General features: G+C 42.2%; 2 protein-coding genes across 2 annotated transcripts in view; one reads left to right on the top strand and one right to left on the bottom strand.

Moving 5' to 3' along the window:
* Positions 1–587: 587 nt before the first annotated feature.
* On the top strand, positions 588–3,933 carry SMIM4 (small integral membrane protein 4). The gene is made up of 2 exons (XM_006876053.1): positions 588–753; positions 3,842–3,933. The coding sequence occupies exons 1-2, from the start codon at positions 603–605 to the stop codon at positions 3,931–3,933; spliced, it is 243 nt and encodes an 80-aa protein (XP_006876115.1). The 5' UTR covers positions 588–602.
* Positions 3,934–11,015: 7,082 nt separating this feature from the next.
* The window catches only part of PBRM1 (polybromo 1), a 137,118-nt gene continuing 127,014 nt past the window's right edge, over positions 11,016–21,119 (bottom strand). Inside the window, exons 25-28 of the mRNA XM_006876054.1 lie at positions 15,866–16,021; positions 12,602–12,672; positions 12,274–12,490; positions 11,016–11,188 (exon numbers count right to left, since the gene is read on the bottom strand). Of these exons, the coding sequence (XP_006876116.1) occupies positions 11,016–11,188; positions 12,274–12,490; positions 12,602–12,672; positions 15,866–16,021 (617 nt within the window). The remainder of the gene's footprint in view (positions 11,189–12,273; positions 12,491–12,601; positions 12,673–15,865; positions 16,022–21,119) is intronic.

Below are 21,119 nucleotides of genomic sequence, written 5' to 3' on the forward strand. Positions count from 1 at the left end.
GGTCAAACCCACCAGCTGCTCCTTGAAACCCTATACATGGTCACTATGAGTCGGAACAGACATCATGGCACTTAACAACAGCAGCAACCAGTCATATCCCGGAATCAAACGCAATGCGTTGCATACTTGCATTTTAGAGTATGGTGAAGTATACATTTAGTCCATCAAGGAGGACTGTTACATCTACCACGGTATTTGGAAAGAAGATGGCGGTTCCAAGGTAGGGGGCGCGGCCGCCAACTGCACGCACTCGCCCGGGTTGGGGAGACCGGGGGCGGGGCCGGCCCCACGTGGGCGGTTCCGCTCCCCCCACCTACCTTTGGGCCTTCCTACCTTCAGAGTTCAGGCGCCTGCGCGGGTTCCCCTCAGTCTCGGTTTGGCCTTACGGAGCAAGCGCGCCCTACTGCAATTTGATTGGCGAATCCGCGCATTCCCCGCCGCTTCCTGATTGGCGAATCCACCCCCAGTGGAGCGGTGCGGTAGTGTTTGGCTGCGCCGCGAGGGCTCCGGGCAGGGTTGCTTCAACCTGGCGCCCTGGCGCACCAAACCGGCTAGGAGCGGTTCCAGTTACTCCTGGTGCATCTCCAAAATCCCGACTGAGCATGTTCTCCAGAGTCCAGGTGAAGCGAGTTCTGCAGCGCGTTCCTGGGAAGGAGCGATTCGGCATCTACAGGTTTTTGCCATTCTTTTTTGTTCTCGGAGCAACGATGGAGTGGATCATGATCAAAATGCGCGTCGGAAAGGAGACCTTCTGTAAGTGGGGCTGAGGCAGCCTCGGTTTCATTTCAGGGAGGCAGCAGGGGGGCCGTGTTCCTGGGTGTATTCTCAAAGGTTGCAGACAGCTCCCCCGAGCTAGCCTCTTTTACCGGTGTCGGAAGGGCAAGTGCAGTTCTTTTAGCGTCGTCGTGGACACCAGCCCGAGCTCATGTAAGTTGGCGATAAAGGCACATTGACGCCCAACCTTGAGACCTTTACTGCCCTTGAGAGGCAACCTTTGTAAACCTGCCTTTCCTGCACACGCTGGTGGCAGTTTTGCTTCCAAGGAACGGACTTCCAAAGGGATGGGTCCTGAGAAACGCCTGCTAAATGCTGGTCAAGTCCCCTCTGGACTCTTTTGTCCAAACTCCAAAGGAGCTTGTCTTCACATGGGAGTCAGTGGTCTTCACAAGGTCCTTGGCCCTTGGGTCAGATGCTCAGCACTTTGAAGAAAATGCCTGGCATTGCCTTGCTGAGCACTTCTTTAGGTAAGACTTTTCCCAACCCCAAGGCCCATTCAATGGATTCCTGCTGTGGTGCTGTAGGATAAGCAAGGTCAGGGGTTCAAACTCACCAGCGACTCCATGGAAACCCTATTTAGGGTCGCTGTAAGGATTTCTGGTAGTGTAGTGGTTTCGAATAGGGCTGCTAACTTCAAGGTCAGCAGTTCGAAACTACCAGCCCTTCCGTGGGAGAAAAATGAAACTTTTTGCACCATAAAGATTTACAGCCTTGGAAACCCTATTGAAGGGTCGCTGAGTCGGAACTGACTCCAACGCATATTAACCACCACCGCCACCAAGAGTTGGGAACGACTGGATAGCACTTAACAAGAAGACCTATTCAAACGCTGTATCTTGTTGGAATTGCCAACCTGCATTAAAAAAGAAAAAAAAAAAAAAAATTGTAATGCGCCATTGAGTTGATTCCTACTCATAGCAACCCTGTTCATCCGATCATAAAATTTAAGTAACACCTATGGGAGGATAAGTCCTTGGGTGCTAACTGAAAGGGTGTAGGTTCGAGTCTTTATAGAGGCGCCTCAGAAGAAATGCCTGGTGATCCCCTCTAAAAAACCAGCCATAGAAAACCATATAGAGCACAGTTCTACTCTGACACACAAGTTGCTATGAATTAGCTTAGTAAAATGATAAAAAAATGAGCCAGGCCAGAGGGTCCTCCACTCCTGAAGGGGAAAAACTTCCTAAAGACCATAAAGTTTGATCATGTTGTGATGGGGAAGTAGGAGTGGGACTTAGCAGTCTTGGGTGGGACACCCCAGCTGACTAGTAGTACTGTAAAGGCAACCTGGAATAGTTAATTGTATTAGCCAGGAGCTGAAGAGCCCTTCAGGTGGACAGTGCTGTGTTTGAAGGACAGGCTGGTGAGCATAGTGGGGGGTGAAGTGGTTAGAAAGGTGCTTAGGTAAGTTCCACAAAGGCACTGGAGAACTCAGTGTATATAAAGGGCTCTAGGACATGAACATGTCCTGGAGAATGGCTCCTTGTGGAGAAGAGATTAATTAGCAAGGAACACGTCGGCTCTAGTGTCCTTCAGATGGTGGCCTGGTTTAGGAAGGGGTTGAGATTCCTGGGAGGTACAGCTGATACACATCGGTAATTGAGTGGACTCGGGAGCTAATGGAGGCCGGGCTTCTGGTGGGACAGTTGGAACTAGGGTAGTACTTTTCTATGAGGTAGTCAACACAAACAAGGAAATCATTTTGGACATGCTGAGCTGGAGATAGTTGTACAGTATTTGTATTTGTGGGTTATTCACAAGCAGATTGTGATGAAAGCCAAAGAGAGTCAAAGCAGGTGTGACTTTTGAAGTCGATAGATTCTCCTGATAACACATCCCTGGAAGGGAAAGACTTGGTAGGCACATGTTGATCCTGTAAGATGAGGAGAGGCTGAAAACTTGGCCTTTGTAAGATTGTTGTTGTTAGTTTTTCACAAATAACCTCTGTGAAGGCGGTTATGCTGAGGAAACAGGATTGTCAGGCATCACAGGGGACCCAGTTAGATGTATCACTTGGCCCTGTAGTATGCAGCAAGCCCGTGAGGTCTGGAGAAGGGAAGTAGGATTCATTGTGGTAGGGCTTTTGTGAACTAGAAGTTATGATGTCATCAAAACCAAAATCAATCCCATCCCACTACCAAGGGGCCAGTTATGACTCATTGTGACCCTACAGGACAAAGCAGAACTGCTCACTTTGCAATTAGCAGTCTGGCATTGAACCCAGTCTGCCACCAGGACACCTTATACAGACTAGTGAGTAGAAGAATTTCTGCTATCTTGGGCAGAAGAGACAACACGACAGCTGAGAGGGAAGATGGGCTAAGGCCTTAAGGAGAAAACTGGTGGGTCCCAAGCACAAGAGGGTGGTAGGATTGTGGTGACAGAGCAATATTTGACTTTGTTTCTCTAGAGGGACAATATAAGTGGTAGTAGAGATCAAGAAATCAGAGAGGTGAAAACCTCATCCCCTTGGGAGAGATGGGAATGGACAAGGTTAAGAAGCCCAAGTTCTCTGATGTTAAGAACTGCGGAAGGATGAGACAGCACACTGCTAAGTCCTAAAGGAATAGGGTTTTTTACATAATGGTAGAGAATCAGTAATCTGAAAAAGCATCAGACTTGTACAAGGAAAACTGACCTCACCTGACCCCAGGAAATTCTTGGGTATGGAGGGAACAATTACCATATATAGAGTTGCAAAGCAATTAGCACCTTTCAGGTCCCAGGTTTCAGCTACAATGAGAACAAATTGAAACAGAGGGAAAAAAAGGGGTCTTAAGTCATTGCTAAGAGTAATAGAATCTCAGAAAGGCGTGCACTTGATGATTACAGTGATATTTTTGAAGCCATGGCTTTTACCCTATTAATGTCTAGAGCTCCATTAACACAAACCTTATTTAACCAATTTTGTTTTGAAATTAAGTTTGTTTTGAAATTTAGATATTAAATTAAAGACTCAGAAATAGGTGATGGACCTGGATTATTGCTTGAACTATTCTAATCAGATCTGAGATTGTTAACCCCTCAGTTTCTTTTATCTAAGCAAAATTTCTGTTTGATACAGATGATGTCTACCGTAGAAAAGCCTCAGAAAGGCAGTATCAGAGAAGGCTGGAAGATGCATCAAAGACTGAACTTCATCCGTCAATAAAGTGAAGAGGAAACTTCGCTACTGGTTTCAGTTCCTTTGAAAATGTCCTTTCCAGAGCTATCGTCCTTCAGCAGCTGCACAGTATTCCAAGAACTGTCTTTACAAAGAATTTTTAGTTTTACAGTTTCTGTTGGAATACTCCCCAAGTCACTGTTGGACATTTAAGAGAAAATGGTTTCTTCCTAAAATATACCCAACCTGCTGAACCTAAACTATGAAATATTTAAAAATAATTCAAGAATCAACTAGTATGCTTTTCGTGCAGTCTGAATTATTTGTGAAGTCCTGTTTTTACACAACAAATGATAACCTTTTTATCCTTTTTTCAGGATTAAAATTTAGTATCTTTCCTATTGTGAGATCATTTATCAGGGTACACAATTATACAGATTGCATTTCTGTAAATAAGGGCTGAGAATTCCTAACTGTCCACACATTACTCATGACAAGTGCTCTTGTGAGCAAAAATAACCTTGTCCCGGTGTGGCTCTGCTGACACAAAAGGGCTAGGCCTTCAGGACGGCTGCAGGTGGCAGCTTTGAGCTCTTCTAGATGCTGTCGCTGCTTTCATCCAGCTGCCGAAGAAAAAGCACTTGTTCCTTCTATAACAAAGTGAAGCTACCCAGTGTGAAGCAACCAGACTGGAACTAAACCAGTTCAGTCTGGTAGGACACTTTTCCAGTCTGACCTCAAATAAGTTGGGTCAATTGAGCAAAGGCATCTTTCCATATCCAACATCCTTTCAAATAAAACATCTACCGACTCAATGGCACATAACAACAACAACAACATCTAGTTGTTAAGTGCCGACTCATAGTGACCCTGGTGAAGGGTTTCTGAGAAGCAGCTGGTGAGTTTGAACTTTTGACTCTATGGCTTAAACGGACCTTGAGGTTCAGTGCATGATTCTGTAGTGCCATACCAGGACTCCATCTATCTAATTTGTTAAATGCCATTGAGTAGGTTCCAACCTTTATAGGGTTTGCAGTCCAGCGCATTACCCTCAAAGACTAAATCTCAAAAGCGTTTCTGCTGAAAGCTACAAGGCATCCTCACGCTAATGATCTCTGCCACAAATAGTTTTCTGAAAATTTTTTCTAGTTTGTTCCTTTGTGTGAAAGCAGTTCGGTGTAAATAAAGAAAACCAGACACATTAAAGCAGTTATCTATAGCAAGGAGTCCTGGTGAGGCGCGCTGTGGGTTAATTCTCCAGACTGCAAAGCCATTTGAACGGCAAATTCGGCAGTTCAAGCTCACCAGCTGCTCCTCAGAAACCCTATACAGGGTCAGAATCGACTCAACAGCACTTAACAACAGCAAGCTCAGTCACTGCCATCCCATGGTTCTAGTGTGAACATCAAGGGAAACCAGCAGCACTGACCAGTCCTGTCTGGCAGGTGTGTCACCTAAAGTTCCCAGTAAACCCAGTAGATATTTGAGTTGACAGCCACATAAGCACTGATAATTGTGGTATGAAGTTGCATTTCTCTCAAAGGTGTGGTTTCATGTTCCTTTCTCCCTTCTGAGCTTTAAAGATATTGCAACATACACACTTTTATGATGCCTAGTAAACTAATAAAACCATTACCAGCTTCGGGATAAGAACATTTCCAGCATGCACCGTCTACTTTAGGGTTGTTCCTTGGCCTACCCCCTCATTTTTCTCCCCCAGTGGCAAACTCTAGCCTGAATTCTATGTTCATCTTTTGTAGGGTTTTGATCTCAACTTGTTTTCCATGAGTGCTGATTTACTGAAGGACAAAAAATCTTTTTGAACTGGCAGGACAGCCTATTATATTAAACTGAAGACACTTTCAGAGTACATTAGTTTGGATGCTATTGGGTAAGAGATACCTGTGTTAACTCAAGTCCAATCCTTTTTAACTTTGTCTCAAAAATTTTTTAACTCCCCTACCAGGAACATAAAGGAGCTCTGGTAGTGTAGTGGTTAAGAATCAGGCTGTGAACCTTAAGGTCAGCAGTTCAAAACTACCAGCTGTTTCGCAGGAGAAAGATTAGGCTTTCTGCTCCCATAAAGATTTACAGCCTTGGAAACCCTGTACAGGGTCGCTATGGGTCAGAACCGACTCCAACGGCACATCACCACCACCAGGAACATAAGGAGCACTGGTGGTAGAGTAGTTAAATGCTTGGCTGTTAACCAAAAGATTCACAGCTCAAACTCAGCAACAGCCCTGCTAGAGAAAGAGGTGGCAGTGGGCTTCTTCTGTAAAGCTCACAATCTCAGAAAACCTGTGGGGCAAGTTCTCTTACAGGATCACTAAGAATTGGAATCCACTCTGACAATAGGTTATCGGTACTGGGAAAATGAGTAGGAGTCTACTCTACTTGGAGGTTCTGTAACTTAACTGCAGTGCACCCTACTGCAAAGCGTAACATTTTAATAAAAGATAACCCAAATTACAGCAATTTCTTTGGAATGACAAATATTTAATTAACACTTACTGTTAGAAATAAGCTCCTGCAGAGGTGTTGGGAAAGAACATAGGCTTTGGAGGCTCACTTCATTATGTGAAATACTATGAAAGGTACCTGAGTTGGCACACGGTGACTACTCAACAAATGTGGGCTGTTTTTCTTCTCTAGCAGTTCTATTCTGGAATTCTTACCTAAATCCTTAATGTTATAACTTAATCACATGATCTTTGATTTAAAAAATAATATATGCAGATAAGTCAAAAAGAATTGCTACTAGGGTTTATATACACATGGGTTTATTACAAACAAAACGTTTTAAAGATGTCTCCGTGATCAGTGGATGGCTGCAGACAAATTCTTTCAGTAATACACAAGCCTTAGTCTCATTGTTAAGTGTCGTTGAACCTGTTCCAACTTCCAGCAACCCCGTATAGTTTCCAAGGAGTGGCTGGTGGGTTTGAACCGCTGACCGTGTGGCTAGCAGTCCAGTGTCTATCCTACAGCATTGCACCAGGATGCCTTTGTGTGCCTTCAATAAAAAAAAAGTTTCATTAAAACTGGATTCCAAGGAGATCTGCTGGGCCAGTTAAATTCAAGACAGAGAAGTCAGGTTAGGGTGACTGATCTTTAGGGCTCCAAAGGGTAATCTTGATAGATTTTCTTGAGGGACACAGAACAATCACAGTAAGGTATTAGGAAGAAATTTTAAGAAAATTAAGAAATGCACTTATAAGAAAAAAACAATGTTGAGGATTTTTTTTTCCCCATCATGACTGCACCTGTTCATTCTTGGAGAGTAGCAAGGGCTGTCCTATGAGAGTTTCATTGGGAGATTTACCTGATGCACCCTACAGAACTGATACTGCCCCCCCCCGACTTTTTTTGTTTTAAAAACTTAAAGATCATTTAAAAGGAACACAATTTGAGTTCTGGGAGGATGCCAAAACTATCATTTTGATGTGCTGTCAATCAAAAAGCACAGAACTCTTCAAAGAGAGTTAAGAGGGATGTCAACACTACCTTGACAAGTGTATAGTCCTAGATGGCATATATGTTGAGAAACAATTGCACATTTTTGTTATTTTTGTTTAATAAACAGGTCTATGATTTTGTAGCAGTAAGTTTTGACATACCCTTGTACTTGGACAATGGTGTTTGCCAAAGCAATTTCTCTACTAGAAAAGCAATACTAGTACTTACTCATCAAACGTGGATTGTATCAAATGTGGATTGCATACCACATCTCTTTTGAGGAAAGGTACAGTCAGTCTACTGAAGGAGCTCTGGTAGCATGATGGTTACAAATTGGGCTGCTAACCTCAATGTCGGCAGTTCAAAACTACCAGCTATTCCATGGGAGAAAAATGAGGCTTTCTGCTCCCATAAAGAGTTACAGCCTCGGAAACCCTGTGCAGGGTCACTATGAGTTGGAACCAACTCCACCGTACTTAACAACAACAACATAGTCTACTGATCCGTTCTGAACTTTTAATTTACTGGCCTAGCACATTTCCAAATTAGAAATGAACCGCATTATTTGCACGCACAGAGTGTTCAACTGAAATGTTTTTATATTGACGACTGTTCAAAATAATACTCATAAACAGAAAACACGACAGTATAGCCCTAAACTCTCAGGAGAATAGAACTTCAGGGATTTGCAAAGTGATATTAGAGGAAAACAGTTGGTTGATTTTACTGACACTTGTATGAAGTGCGTGGTTATGTTTTAAAGAGCATATATACAGGTTAAGGACACACCAGGGCTACCTGTCTCTTCTGTACACAGACAAGCTGACGACTTGGAATGGAGTTACTGCTTTTCTCGCACACTTCCAATCTAACTTTCCCCTGCATCTCTGCCCCTGCTTAGGACATGTTAGGGATTCCCTGACCACAAGTTGAGGCTGCCATGGCGCACTGCTGGCTTCCAAGGGGTCTGCTGTTTAAGTTAAAGCAGCTTGAGCCCTGATCCCAGGCTCTGGACATTGACCTGTACCTCCACCAAAATGGCAGCTGTGTCCCTGGTCAGTGTGAAACCAGGGCATGCAGGAATTAAGTCTGCTTGGAACTATCTATCTGACACAAGCTTTAACACAACAACCAAACCTGGTTAATCCAAATCACTTTGCAAACTCCAATTTTATTTGGATTAAAAGCTTTAGGTGAACAAACATATGATACATACATGTTATAAGAGTAGTTACCACTCAAACCTTTTTTGATACAGAAATGAGAATAAACCAATTTTTAAGAAGGTGTGAAAGTGTTCAATCTGAAACGTCAATACCAATGTGGAGATTTTTATACAAGTCCCCCACCCAGGCAATTCTTCATAAAGAAGGGAAGGGTCTTTTTAGGACTTTCAAATCAGTTGCCTGACAAACTTGTCATTTTAAACCTAAAAGTCTTCTTCTCCATATAAACAAAAGACTTTCCCTACCTCTTAACATTTTGAAAACACTTAGGCCATTATACTTTGTAAGCTACCTCACTCAAGGTCCAAAAACTCTTGGGGGTGGGGTGGGAAGGTGTATAGTTCACTTGCTTAAACTAGGACTTTTTTTTTCCTTTGATTTTTTGAAGCTAGGTAGCAAATTTTAAATTGTATATTTAAATACTAACTGATAAACTCCAAGTTAATAGAAAGACATGATTCTAAAATAAATATATCTTTTTAAAACTTGACTAAGGCCTGCCTGGTGGCTCCCTAGCTCAGCCCTGCACTGCCTCAGGGGGACCTCTTGGTGTTAGAGGGAGGCCTGAGGGTGAGCGCTTTGGCTTCTGAAGCCCCAAAGTGAAGACGTGTTCGAAGTTTCCCAAAGAAGTCTCACCCAGACCTTTTAAAAAGGGAGATAGAATGAATGAATGAAATAACCGAAATGAAATTTCAGGTTCTTTGGTGTCATTCAAGGATGGCTAGAAAGAAAAGAGTCTGATTATATTATAAAGTCCACGATGATTCAGTGATCCAAATAACAAGGAGCTGAGGCTTTCTTTATCTGATTCAGTTAAACAATAAAGGTTCCAACATACAACTGCAATCTATTTTTTAAAATTCAAAATTATTTAAAATACTTGATGCAGCGATTGAGATCCAGTGGTTGACTACAGGCAATAAAGTTACAAGGGGCTCCTGTACTTAAAGTATCTAGACACAAGAGACTCCCCCCATTCTACATTCTTGTCCTCATGATTTATTTAGAATGGTAATTAACCATCTGGTTTATCCATACCATACCAGATTAAAAGAAAAACTTAAGTTCTTGGTCACTCTCAACTTTCAAACAGTTGTGGGATTTCACCACAAAGGCAACCACCCTGTTCTGATGAAGCAAGTTTCAAAACAGCCCTTAAGTGAAGTAATGACGCTTTCTACCTGTCTGAGCATCATACACTGCTTCCCAATGTTGATTCAAGGATCAGGTAAAAGAGGGTCATCAAATCCAAGGATCTTAATGGTCATTTTAGTGAGCCTTTTTTCTTAAATTTGATCCTTTTGCTCTGGTTGAGAATCACAACCCTGAAAGTTGGAGGTTAAAAAAAGGAAATAAAATAAAAAGCTACATTTGACAATGAGGAAATGAAGACTAACAAAACATCTGCATAAGCAGGTGATGTAGCCATTCATTCACAATTATGCTTCTGCTGTAGCTCACATCCAGTCATACGGTCCCTCTGTTAGGTCAGGTCAGGTCTGAGGCTTAAAAGTAAATGAACTCCATGTATACCTCAATGAACTTAAAGATGAACTTTGATGTTTTAAAAAACATAACAAATTAAAATCTTTTTAATCATTTAACACGTATAGGCATAGATTGTGAATTCATTATAAATAGATCAAAAATACCCTTAAACTTACCTGCCAAGACTAATATAATTCAGGGTTGTGCATATCTCCTGCAAAAATAACTGACATCCTAGATGTCTAATCTCCTACCATGAGAAGATGTACCTCTGCTTCTGAGTGGCCTAAGAAGAACCTGTTGCAGAAGGTGCACAGCTCTGACTTCAGGTCACTGTAACAAGCCTCACAGTTCAATAGAATAAACTGTCCTGTGTCTGTCAAACAGCTAGAACCAAAATGACAACCTTTCAAAGATAGCATGTCACTTCACCAAGCAATAGCTTTTGTGGAGAGTGGCATAAGTAAGATATGCAGGCACATGAAACAAATACAAACACACTCTCCTAAGATGTAAACTAGGACCAACTTCACATTTCATTGTCAATTTAAACTAATCTGTAAACTATTGTGTGTCTTTTTTTCATTTTGTTTTGTTCTTTTATAAAAAAAAAAAAAAAAAGCCCAAGCCAAGAAAAAAACCTTTGATGGTTTAAGTTCCATGGCAACTAAAAAGATAAAAGTTCAAGTCTACGTATACAACCAATTATGAAACTGGTTTTAAACGAAGGAAACGTATGCAAAAAAAAATCTTTGTGTATTTGATAAAGTCAACTTAATATAACAAAAACAAATTGAAATAGCTTATTAAAAGTGTCCTTATATAAAAATGGCCTTGTGATGTACAGTAAAATGCAATAAAAATGATCATCCTTTGTTCTTCCCCACCCACCCCCAGTAACTAAAATGGCTACTGTTCCACAAAACGCTTTATGCTTCTATAAAGAAACGTAATTGATGCGATTAGACGTTCTCTAGGTTGTATGCTTGGCGAATGTTAAGGGTGTCTCTGAGCATCAAATCTCGAAGGCGCCACAGAGCATCTGCCATGGTGGTGTGGGCCCCTTTACTTTTCAGCCAATGTGAAGGTAGGCGGCTCTCCTGCTCTTTCGACAAATGGACGTCCCGTCTTCTAGCTGAAATATAAATTGGAATTTTAAGGTGACAAATTTCCCGTCAGAACTAAAGTCTGATTTATCAAAATACAGAATTAAATATTACGAATTTCAACTATGCAGAATATTTTCAAGCAAATTTCTGATGTCGTTTTATTAGGCATCTTGGTTTTTAGAAAAATACTTCATTCTGTTCTGAGACCATCCATTGGCAACATCCTTGCCAAGAATGTCTTATTGTTGCTCTATGCTTTGTAATCCAGAAATTATGTATGTTGAATACAGAGCTGCAGATTTAATGTAACTACACTAGAATGGGCAAATGAGAATTGTAAGCACACCTGATAGATCTGGTGGTTAATATTTTGTTGCAGTGATTTCAAAAGTAAATAGTGAAGGAAGGGAAAATATACCAACTACTCTTGAAATAAATCAAATTTGATTTAGAAATTAAGAACATGTTGTTGTTGTTAAATACCGTGGAGTCGGTTCCGACTCAGAGTGACCCTGCACAGGGTTTCCAAGGCTGCAAATCTTTACGGGAGCAGAAAGCCTCATCTTTCCCCTATGGAACAGCTGGTAGTTTCGAACTGCCGACCTTGAGGTTACCAACCCGATTCATAACCACTACGCTACCAGAGCTCCTTGAAGAACATGTAGAAGTGTCCAAATTTCTCTTCAGAAACTAGGCAAGTACTGTAGTATGTACAGAAACTGTATTTAAGTCTGTTGAACTAAATGAATAGCTTTTCAGCTTAGTGGAAACGTTTTCCAATAATTTTCTTTTCATTGAGATAAAGTAGTAATGTTAAATTTACCCAAATGCCATATATATGCCTGATCAGAAAAGTTCTGAGTATGTTTTAAAAGATGGAGATGCTGTTTTTGGCAAAACTTAAGTTTTAAAACTTGGCAAAAAAGTTTTTTTCCAGTGTGCGATGTTACTATGCAAAGAAGCTCTAACTGTTCTATTTAATATGATTTACTCTACTTGTTTGGTAAAAATGGGTATTTACCCTATGATATAAATCCAAATAGCAACAAGAAGACAACTGCCAGGAAGTGTGTTTTTTGCCAAGGATTGTTTTGGAAAGGCCTCTCCTTACCTGCCAGGGTCTGGTCCCATTTGCTAATGCTGCTGGACTCAGCACTGAGCCCTTCAATATATTTCAGATAGGCCTCAGAGTGGAGAAGCCGCTGGGTCTTCGGTGGGGGAGCCACAAACATGGGTGTTGTTGGCTGCTGTATGACAGGTGGGGCAGCTGGATGTGGGCCAGGATATGGAGGTGGTGCCTGCTGCCCTGGAGGCCCCAAAACTCCCATCTGAAAGAGCATGGACCGCATGGTAAGGCAAAAAGATACTCTGCAAATGCTCTGAGAGATAAGATGACTGGAGTTCTGTAGAGTCCTAGCAAGTCACACTCGGAGGCTCACCTGTTGTCCATATGGACTTCCACCCGGGGCTGGCGTCCCTACCAAAGGGGCCACTCCTTGGTGCATCACACCTATAATTCAGAATGCAATATACAATTAGAGTCTCTGAGAATGAGGTGACTAAACACTGTCTGATACAAAAATGATGCCATTTGTAATGAAAACCTATGGACCTCTGTCCTTGAGTCTTTGAGGATAGGAACCCCAACCATCCAAAACAGGATTAAATAGATTTAAATAGAAAATTTACATTCTTTTACTTCGAGATACTTTCAGTACTCAGCTGCTACAACCTGGCATATGTAATGTGCATTAGCCACTTGTGGTTTAAATGATTTAAACCCCACATCAAATTCTAGAAATATATCCCAAAGTAAGTAATAGGCAGAATACAACTCTTATTTTCAAGATATTTTTCTTCTGACAACAGATTCTGCTGCAACTAAAACCTGTGTTTGATTTCAGCAGTAATGGCATTGGAGTCAGGCTCAGCAGTGCACAATGTGCTTGGATGGCAGGGCCCAGAGGCAAGAGGCTGTGAAAGTGCACGGTAACACGAGTCCTTTTTGGGAGGCACATTCTTTCTGTCCCTTGTAGGTGGCCAGCACCTGTCGTTCTAACTGGACTGGCTGGTGTTATCAGAGAGAGGGCATCCCCATTTGTTAGAGCAGTATTCTGAAAAGGGGTCATTGTTGAGCCAAACAGCCTCACTGCTGATGTTTCAAATGCAAAATGACAACAGAATACAGGAGGGAAAATTTAATGACCCCTAGTCCATCTGCACTCTGTCTCTGGTAACAATTTTGTAAACTTCCCTTGGTAATTCCTCACAAGCAACTGTTGTCTCACAAGCACTAGTTGATAACAGCGAGATGATTTTTATTCGAATCTCCGAAGCATCTGCTATCCTGGCGGAACACTCAATACAGATCCCATTCCTTAACAACCAACAAACCACAAGCAAACCCTGGGGAGCTGTTTCTGAAGGACTCAGAGCACTGACTTCATAGTCCATTGTTGTTCAGTGTCACTGAGTCAGTACTGACTCAGCAATCCTCTAGAGGAGCAGCTGGTGGGTTTGAACCACTGACCCTGAGGTTACAGCACCACACCAGGACTCCACATTCTATGTTGTTGTTGCTGCTGTTAAGTACCGTTGAGTCGGTTCTGACTCATAGCGACTCTGTAAGGGTTTCTGAGGAGTAGCTGAATTTGAACCATGGACCCTGCAGTTCAAACTGACCTTGAGGTCCAGTACGTTGTTGTTGTTATGTGCTGTGGAGTCGGTTCCGACCCTGTACAGGGTTTGTGAGGCTGTAAATCTTTACGGGAGCAGAAAGCCTCATCTTACTCCGTGGAACAGCTGGTAGTTTCGAACTGCTGACTGTGAGATTAGCAGCCTGATTTGTAACCACTACGCTACCAGAGCTCCTTGAGGTCCAGTCTAGAGGATTCAAAATACTGATTTTGACCCAGCAGAGGTCAGGAATCTAAGGTCTAGAATTGCTAAATGCCACTTCCTGGAAGTATCAGATACCCTCTTATTTGTTAGAAAATACCAAGCAAAACAAGCTTTTCTGTTTCCAAGCAGAGGTTTTAATACTCCAGGTATCCAGAAGGGTACTTTGTGACTGAATGAAGAGGCATGGTGGGTAAGCAGCTGTTCTAGCAACATAACAACCCCTGCCCCCAGGACACCCACCTTATACTTCACAACACAGTGGGCTCCGTAAGTTCCCTGTATTAATGCTTTCCAGAGCATCACATACACATCAGCAAGTCCCCCTGCTTCCTGTTTACAGATGCCATGCCAAGGGAGAGCTGGTAAGAATGTGAGTGAAGTCTCCAGGCAGCTCCCTACAGCCTCTCACAGCCTAATCAGACAGGTGTACATAGGCACTGAAGGGGTTCTTTCCTGTCTCCCTGACAGTGACCTGGTGTGCTGTGCTTCCTTTAAAGGCAAGTTAGAAACTGAAGGAGTGGGGGGCGAGAGGGAGGTAAGAGAAATGTGTCCCAGTACCCATCAAAAGACATCTGGTACTTAGAAGCTACTGGCCTGCACTGCAACTCCCACTGAATACTACAAGGACCGCAAAGTTGTCCACTTGGACTTGGTCTTGAAATACTGTGTGCCAGGGTGAGAGGGCACAGAATTCAAGCCAATTCCACCTGTCATATGTGAGCATCCATGATGGAGCTATGACCATTTTCTCACCAACACTCCCAAAAAGGTCAGTCACAGCTCAGGCCAGGCCACTGCTGGGCCCACCTTATGAAACAGCATTTAGAACCTGCAGAGACCTATGACTGGCAAGTCTAATACGGATGCAATCAAATTGAACATATCTTATTATCTGGGCTGGGCCCTTAACTGACATTAGAAGAACAGCCCAAACACAACTCTAAGTTATCTAAAAGTCACGTTTCTCCCCAATCTGATTACAGCTAAAAGCCAGGTCTTATGTACATGAGGACAATTAATAGGGGAACTTGTGATTTTCCTTTGAATTCAATTAAGCAAAATAATCTTTCACCTTGCTAATTCTACATTAAGTAAAATAATGTAGTTTATTTCTGGATTCCACTTACATGTTTCTATATAAAATGATAAACAAAACAATATCTACAATTAGTAGATGGACTTCGTTGTCTAAATTATGAGGTCCTGCTTCTCAGGGGACTCAGATTCTGATAAGGAGTTCAGTGCAAATTTGTATCCTCCTACCTCACCTAGCACCAGCCCCCCCAGCTCCCTGCCAAGACTGACTGACCAACCAAAGGATTTCTGAAGTGTTCTGCATTGGCGGCCTTCCCCTTAGAAGGCTGCTTTAGGAGAAAAAGATGGAGCAGCAACTCTATACTGAAGACCCTGTGCCACAAGAATTGTACCAGAGAAAGAAATGCAACTAGGAGCATCAAGTGAACAAGCAATGGGGGAAACTTCATGGCCTTCTACGGTATATTTGGCTATTCAAGCACATGTCAAATTGCATGAGTAATTACAGAATATGCCTCCTGCCTCTTGGTCTGCTGAGTCTGGCCTCTGCCATGTGTCCTACACTGCTGCTTGGCAATCAAGTATCCAAGGGCACAGGTGCTGGGCCACCTGCTCAACAAATGGGAGAGGGCTTGCTGCTGATAGCTCTAAAATTCTTCAGTGAGGGAAGGCCTGGTCACAATGGGCAGCAGGTGCCTTCTGGAGCCACTGGCTAAGAAGAGAATATGGAGATGAGCTTAATGAGTGAATGAGAATGAAGTTCTTACCGGGTGGTGGGATGCCCGGGAGGCCGGGCACAACTGGTGGAAGGTGGTGGGGTGGAGGCCCCCCAGGGTGAAGTGGCTGCATGCTGCCCATGCTAACAAGGCCATCAACTGGGCCCTGCAAAGGTGGAAGGCCTGGCGGATAGCCACCCATCATGCCTTGAAGGACACAACAAATTTCAGACATGCATCATTAACATGCAACATGAGCTAAGTAATAACAAAACCCCCACATGCACTATCAATGAATAAAGCACCCTTAGTATTGCATGATATACCAGCAATTAGTGCAATTATTTTGTTGCAATAATGAACAAAATAAAAAGTTACAAATATGAAATACAACATTTCTGGATGAATTAGTACTTAGTATATTATTATTTGTAGTTATTTTTCCTGGGATAACTATGCTGCATGTTTTCTGTTAAATAATAATGAAAAGTTCCAGTAACAGCTTTCCCAAGGTCATGATTACTGCAAGCTGTTCAAACAGAGTGACTAGTTCTGCCGACTGCGGTTCTAATTGAATAGTAGAAACCCCATCATTCCACTCTGCCACACTCATATGCCTATCATGGGTACACATGAGGGGAAACCGGAATGGAGGAAGATGAGGCACACAGTCCTAATCACAAAGCATGCTTCTCCAGCTTGGGGGTGGGAGTGTTTCAAGACTTGCACATCTACTTCTCTTTCCTCCCAACCTACTGGTGCTCTAAGAATGTTGGTAAGATGGATCATGCTTGGCCTTGAGCTGGGGAATAGCTTTTAGAGTTATCAGAATGAATGATGTTTTCATCGTTCAATCTCACAATGCGAAAAAATAAAGATAAAACCTAAACCCTCCCAAGCCAACCAAAGCCCAGGCCACTCAGTTTCCTGCATGCGTTTCTTATGGATGAACAGCTGGAGAACTAGGCTCTGCTGACAAGAGAAAAGGCCAATTGTCACCACTGTCTCCAAACTCACAAATACCCTCACATAAACCTTCAGCTAATGGGAGCATTTTAATTGAGGTACAGAATTCCTGTGAACAGAGGCTTTTATTTTTTTATTTTCAACATGACAAAGTATTTTCTGCTGGCCAGGGAAGACTTTTGGGAAACAAGTATTTCTAAAAAAACAAGTTTAAGTAAGAAAATAATTTTGAAATGTCAAGGATTCACCTGTCAAGAGACTTTTAAAGCTACGTGACATTTTTTAAAGCAAGCAAACCAACTAGATTTTTCTGGGATTTGTGATGACCTCAGTAACAGAAACACAAGGCTCCCCCCGAAAATGGAATCTCCTTTGGTCATAGCATTTCTCAAAAAGGGAAGGGCCTACGGGAGAACTGACCAAAGTACTAGTGCCAAACTGCATTTTCAATAAAATACTCCATGTTAAAGGACTCTGAGAATGGCAGAAATTGCCAGAATCTGAGAATTTTACTGTTTGACTTTCCCTGAAGAATGATTCGAAAGGTATCTGTAAAAGTTTAATCTTTTAAAGCTAGGAGATTACTGAAAATTCTGGCATGGATTCAGCCTGCTTCATTAGTCATTAATCTGAGCTGACTGAAAAAACTTAACAATCACACAAATCAATAAAACAAAAATTTAAATGGCAATATCTTAATATATGTACAAAGATTATGAGTTTCACTTTTTTTTAAAAATGAGAGCTCGAGAGTAAAAACTATTTTTGAATAGACACCATCATCTGAAACATGAGGAGATCGAATCTCACTAAACTGTTTTAACCACGCCACCAGATGCCACTGTTTAGGATAAGCGTGGAAATTTAAGAATGGTAGGAGGCTTTGCTTTCAATTACAAAAGCCCATCTGAACGTAGCCTTCATGGGCTGTGGTTGTAACAATAATGAAGAACTGAAAGACATGACACTTGTCTTCATTAAACTGTACTCTGGCATTTATATCCCAGTCACATGTTCAAATGAGCTTCAATGCTTGTAAGCAAAGCTGGTCTCAGACAGCAACAAAGCTAAACTTGGGCCCTAAGCAGCCTGTAAGTCCATGAAAAACCTTCCTCTGAGCTCCAAAGTGCCCACTGTGGACCAAAGACTGGATACTGGAGAGACTGTCCTTCATTCTTGGGCAGCACACTCTTACTAATGGAACAGGGGCTTTCTCGAGGGGCCCACCCTCCTTACCCATCAGAGCTCTATGGTGTTATTCCCCAACAGGGAGCTAAAATGCTGCAGCTGCTGTTTTTTAAAATGATTTTTAGCTGTTTGGATTCATTTTGCAGTGTCCCTGGGCTTTTTAGTCAAGGGCACAGTGCTACAGTTTCACACATCAAATAGAACAAAACAGGATGTCAACGAGGGAATTCTAACTTTCAAAGTTCCCATGTTCAAGGTCTGATTTCTAAAAACCTCTGGAACCCCATTAACCAAAATGGGCCATGGAATAAAGCAGGCGATTATGAGACTTGTTAGATCAATGTCAGTCACACTGGAAGTTCTGAAAGCCATGATTCAGATGTGCTTTGGCGAGTGCAACTGCGAGTTCAGCGACAGTGTGTTTGAGAACTTGCCATCATGAAAGTTAGGAGCGACAATGGAAACGTTATCCTATGCTACTCTTTCTCAAAACAAAACAAAAAGCAAAAACAAAAACAGCATCCCAACAAGCCTGCCTTGGACAACACTGTCTTTGACTCCCTATGAAAGAGGTCAGGCTGCTTGCTTAAGAAGAAGCATAGGTGGGTCTTAAGGATCTCACCCGGCTTAGAGAGATCATCAAGGAGTGATCCAAAGGAGGGGGGTGGTCTGCAGAGTTCTCTTCAGAGACATGTCAGGCAAGGATATTAAGTTCAAGAATAGCCAAATCTGCTATGGCGAACAAATCAGAGACAACACACACAAGCAAACCACATTCATCATTTTCTTTTCTTTCTTTTTTTTAAATATGTGACTGGGATACTAACAGAAGATGCAGTTTAATGTAATCAAATAGAAAAGCATTACAGAGTGGGCACAATGAATTGAATAAGGACTTTGTATTCCATTTAGCAGTCATGCATATTGGTGACCAGAAAGAATTTAAATAATTCATTGCCAAAAATCCTTTTGAATGGTCAGTCTTTTAAAGGATGGCTGCAGCAGAACAAGGCAAACTGAATACTGGAATGAGACAAGAAAATCAACAGCACCTGAAGGCTGGCTTTTTGTTTTCTCTTGGGAATCCCCCTACAACAGAATTCAGGGTCCGCTTGTATTTTCTGCTATGGTGCTCTCTTAAAAGCAGTCTGGGGTGGAGAACTTTGCCATACCATGTCTACAGGCAGGGATGAGCTAGTAGCCTCTCACTACCAGGTCCAGGGTTGGGCCCAGGGCCCATTTCTGGGGCAGAGTAGAGGCACTGTCCATATGGGAAAGGCGATATAAGACGACATGGATGACTTCAAACTTGGAATCTGTTATGAGAAAAGGCTAAAGACTGTGGCCTACTCCTCATTGGAGAAAAAAAAAATGAAGGAATTTTCTTAAAAGTGGAAAAAAATGGTCTTAGCTCCTGTTTTTACCTGCAACAGGTGTCAACTGCTGATTGAGCATCCCCATTGGTGTTGGTGGTGGCACCACCCCCATGAGAGCCCCCACAGGGGTGCCTGCTCGGGGAGAAGCACTCGGCTGCTGTTGCTGTACTGCTCGCTCTCTCTCCTGCTGCTCAGCAACTTTAGCTGCCCGCTCTGTAAAGGCATTTCAGATTTTCAATTCTGTTTTTAACCCAGGAATTCAAAATACCATCCATTGCATTCAACAGGACTAGTAAAAACACAGGCAACAGTTCTGTCTCAATGGAAGGAACAGTAGATGACTAGTCTCAATACAGGAGGAGTCGGGCCGATTTCACTTGGTAACCTAGAATCCAGCTTTCCTATCCCATCTTGAGAACTGGTCTGCAAAGATTTCAAGAATGTTAAGACTGCAACACACATTCAGAAAGCACAGGTTTATTTAAACACGTCACCAATGGAACCAACGTGGTTAATCTCACGAGGCACCCTGAAGATGAGAAGCGCTACCATTATTCTAGCATTAATAGCATTACAGATTATTTAAAATTTCAACATGAAGCAATTCCATGGCCCATTATAATTTTTGGCACAATTGTTACTTACTATATTTTCCTGATTTATTGCCCCCAATTTTACTAAGATCTAAGCACTCATCATTAGTGTCATGGGATTTTAGCAGCTGAAGAAAATTAACTCTGTAAGGGAAAAGTAGCTCACTGCCTCTTCCACAAAGTCTGAGGGAGAGTCAACAGCTAATTTCTGCATTTTAATGAAACAAAGAAGTCATACTTAGTAAACTCCAAGGGGAAAAATAAATAATATTCCAGGCTACAATCACTGAAAGCAAGGAATTATATAGATACATATATACCAATGGATGAAAGAACTAGGTTACCTGAAGCTGAGCAATTTAATACTGACCATCAATCCTCCTCAATAAGCAAAAATTTCAAAATCCACTCTTATTTCATCCAAAATGCATGAGGAGCACTTGCTTGTGCAAGTTCTGTGCTGTGGAACATGTCCTTGCTCCAGTCCTCACTCCTTCTGTACCTCCAGAGTCAGCACCCAAACCATCATGTTTCTAGTCTATCTGGGAACTAGGAGGCTGGATCCTTACTAGAGAAGTCTAGAAATGGTGTATTCCCAAAGCTCCTTCAGTACAGGGTTCATTCTGCTTCACAATTCATACTTTTCACATGGGCAAACGGAGACTGGGAAACACGTAATGACTTGTCCAAGGATACAGAGAATCAGCTCCCTGTGGCTCTGACTCCTGACATCACACTCCAGTTGGCACAGGCACACATGAACCCTCAACATAGAATTCAAAAGGCTGATCTAAGGACGGAGAAATTGCTGAAGTCATCTGGCTTTAAAGAAAAACCAGAAGCAACACCTCATTTTCTTTTGATGTAAGAATGTGACAGTCAATCAAGTGTAGGCTTTGTTGGCTGTGACAACTGTCCCATAGACTTATCCTTCACTAATACTGTCCCACATTACAGATCTTCTGTACAATGAGTGTCAGGGACAATCTATTTCTGTAAGCTAACAATACAGAAAAACAACGATGCCCTAGACCCCAACATTAAATTCTAGTATTTTCGTTATACAATGACACAGGGAAATGGGAGAGGAAAAACAAAATGAAGCTGAAAAAGCAGAAAAATTCAGGCCTGTGGACTGAGTGTTGGAGGAGGAGCCCAACTGGGCAACTATCTTGGAAAGCA

This window comes from Chrysochloris asiatica, unplaced genomic scaffold (genome assembly GCF_000296735.1).
Source record: "Chrysochloris asiatica unplaced genomic scaffold, ChrAsi1.0 scaffold00350, whole genome shotgun sequence".
In the NCBI taxonomy this organism is placed as follows: Eukaryota; Metazoa; Chordata; class Mammalia; order Afrosoricida; family Chrysochloridae; genus Chrysochloris; species Chrysochloris asiatica.

Excerpts from the sequence above, each read along its gene's own strand:
- SMIM4 (XM_006876053.1), top strand. The coding sequence starts at position 603 with ATGTTCTCCAGAGTCCAGGTGAAGCGAGTTCTGCAGCGCGTTCCTGGG. Across the intron at positions 754-3,841 it reads CGTCGGAAAGGAGACCTTCT|ATGATGTCTACCGTAGAAAA; the intron begins GTAAGTGGGGCT and ends TGTTTGATACAG.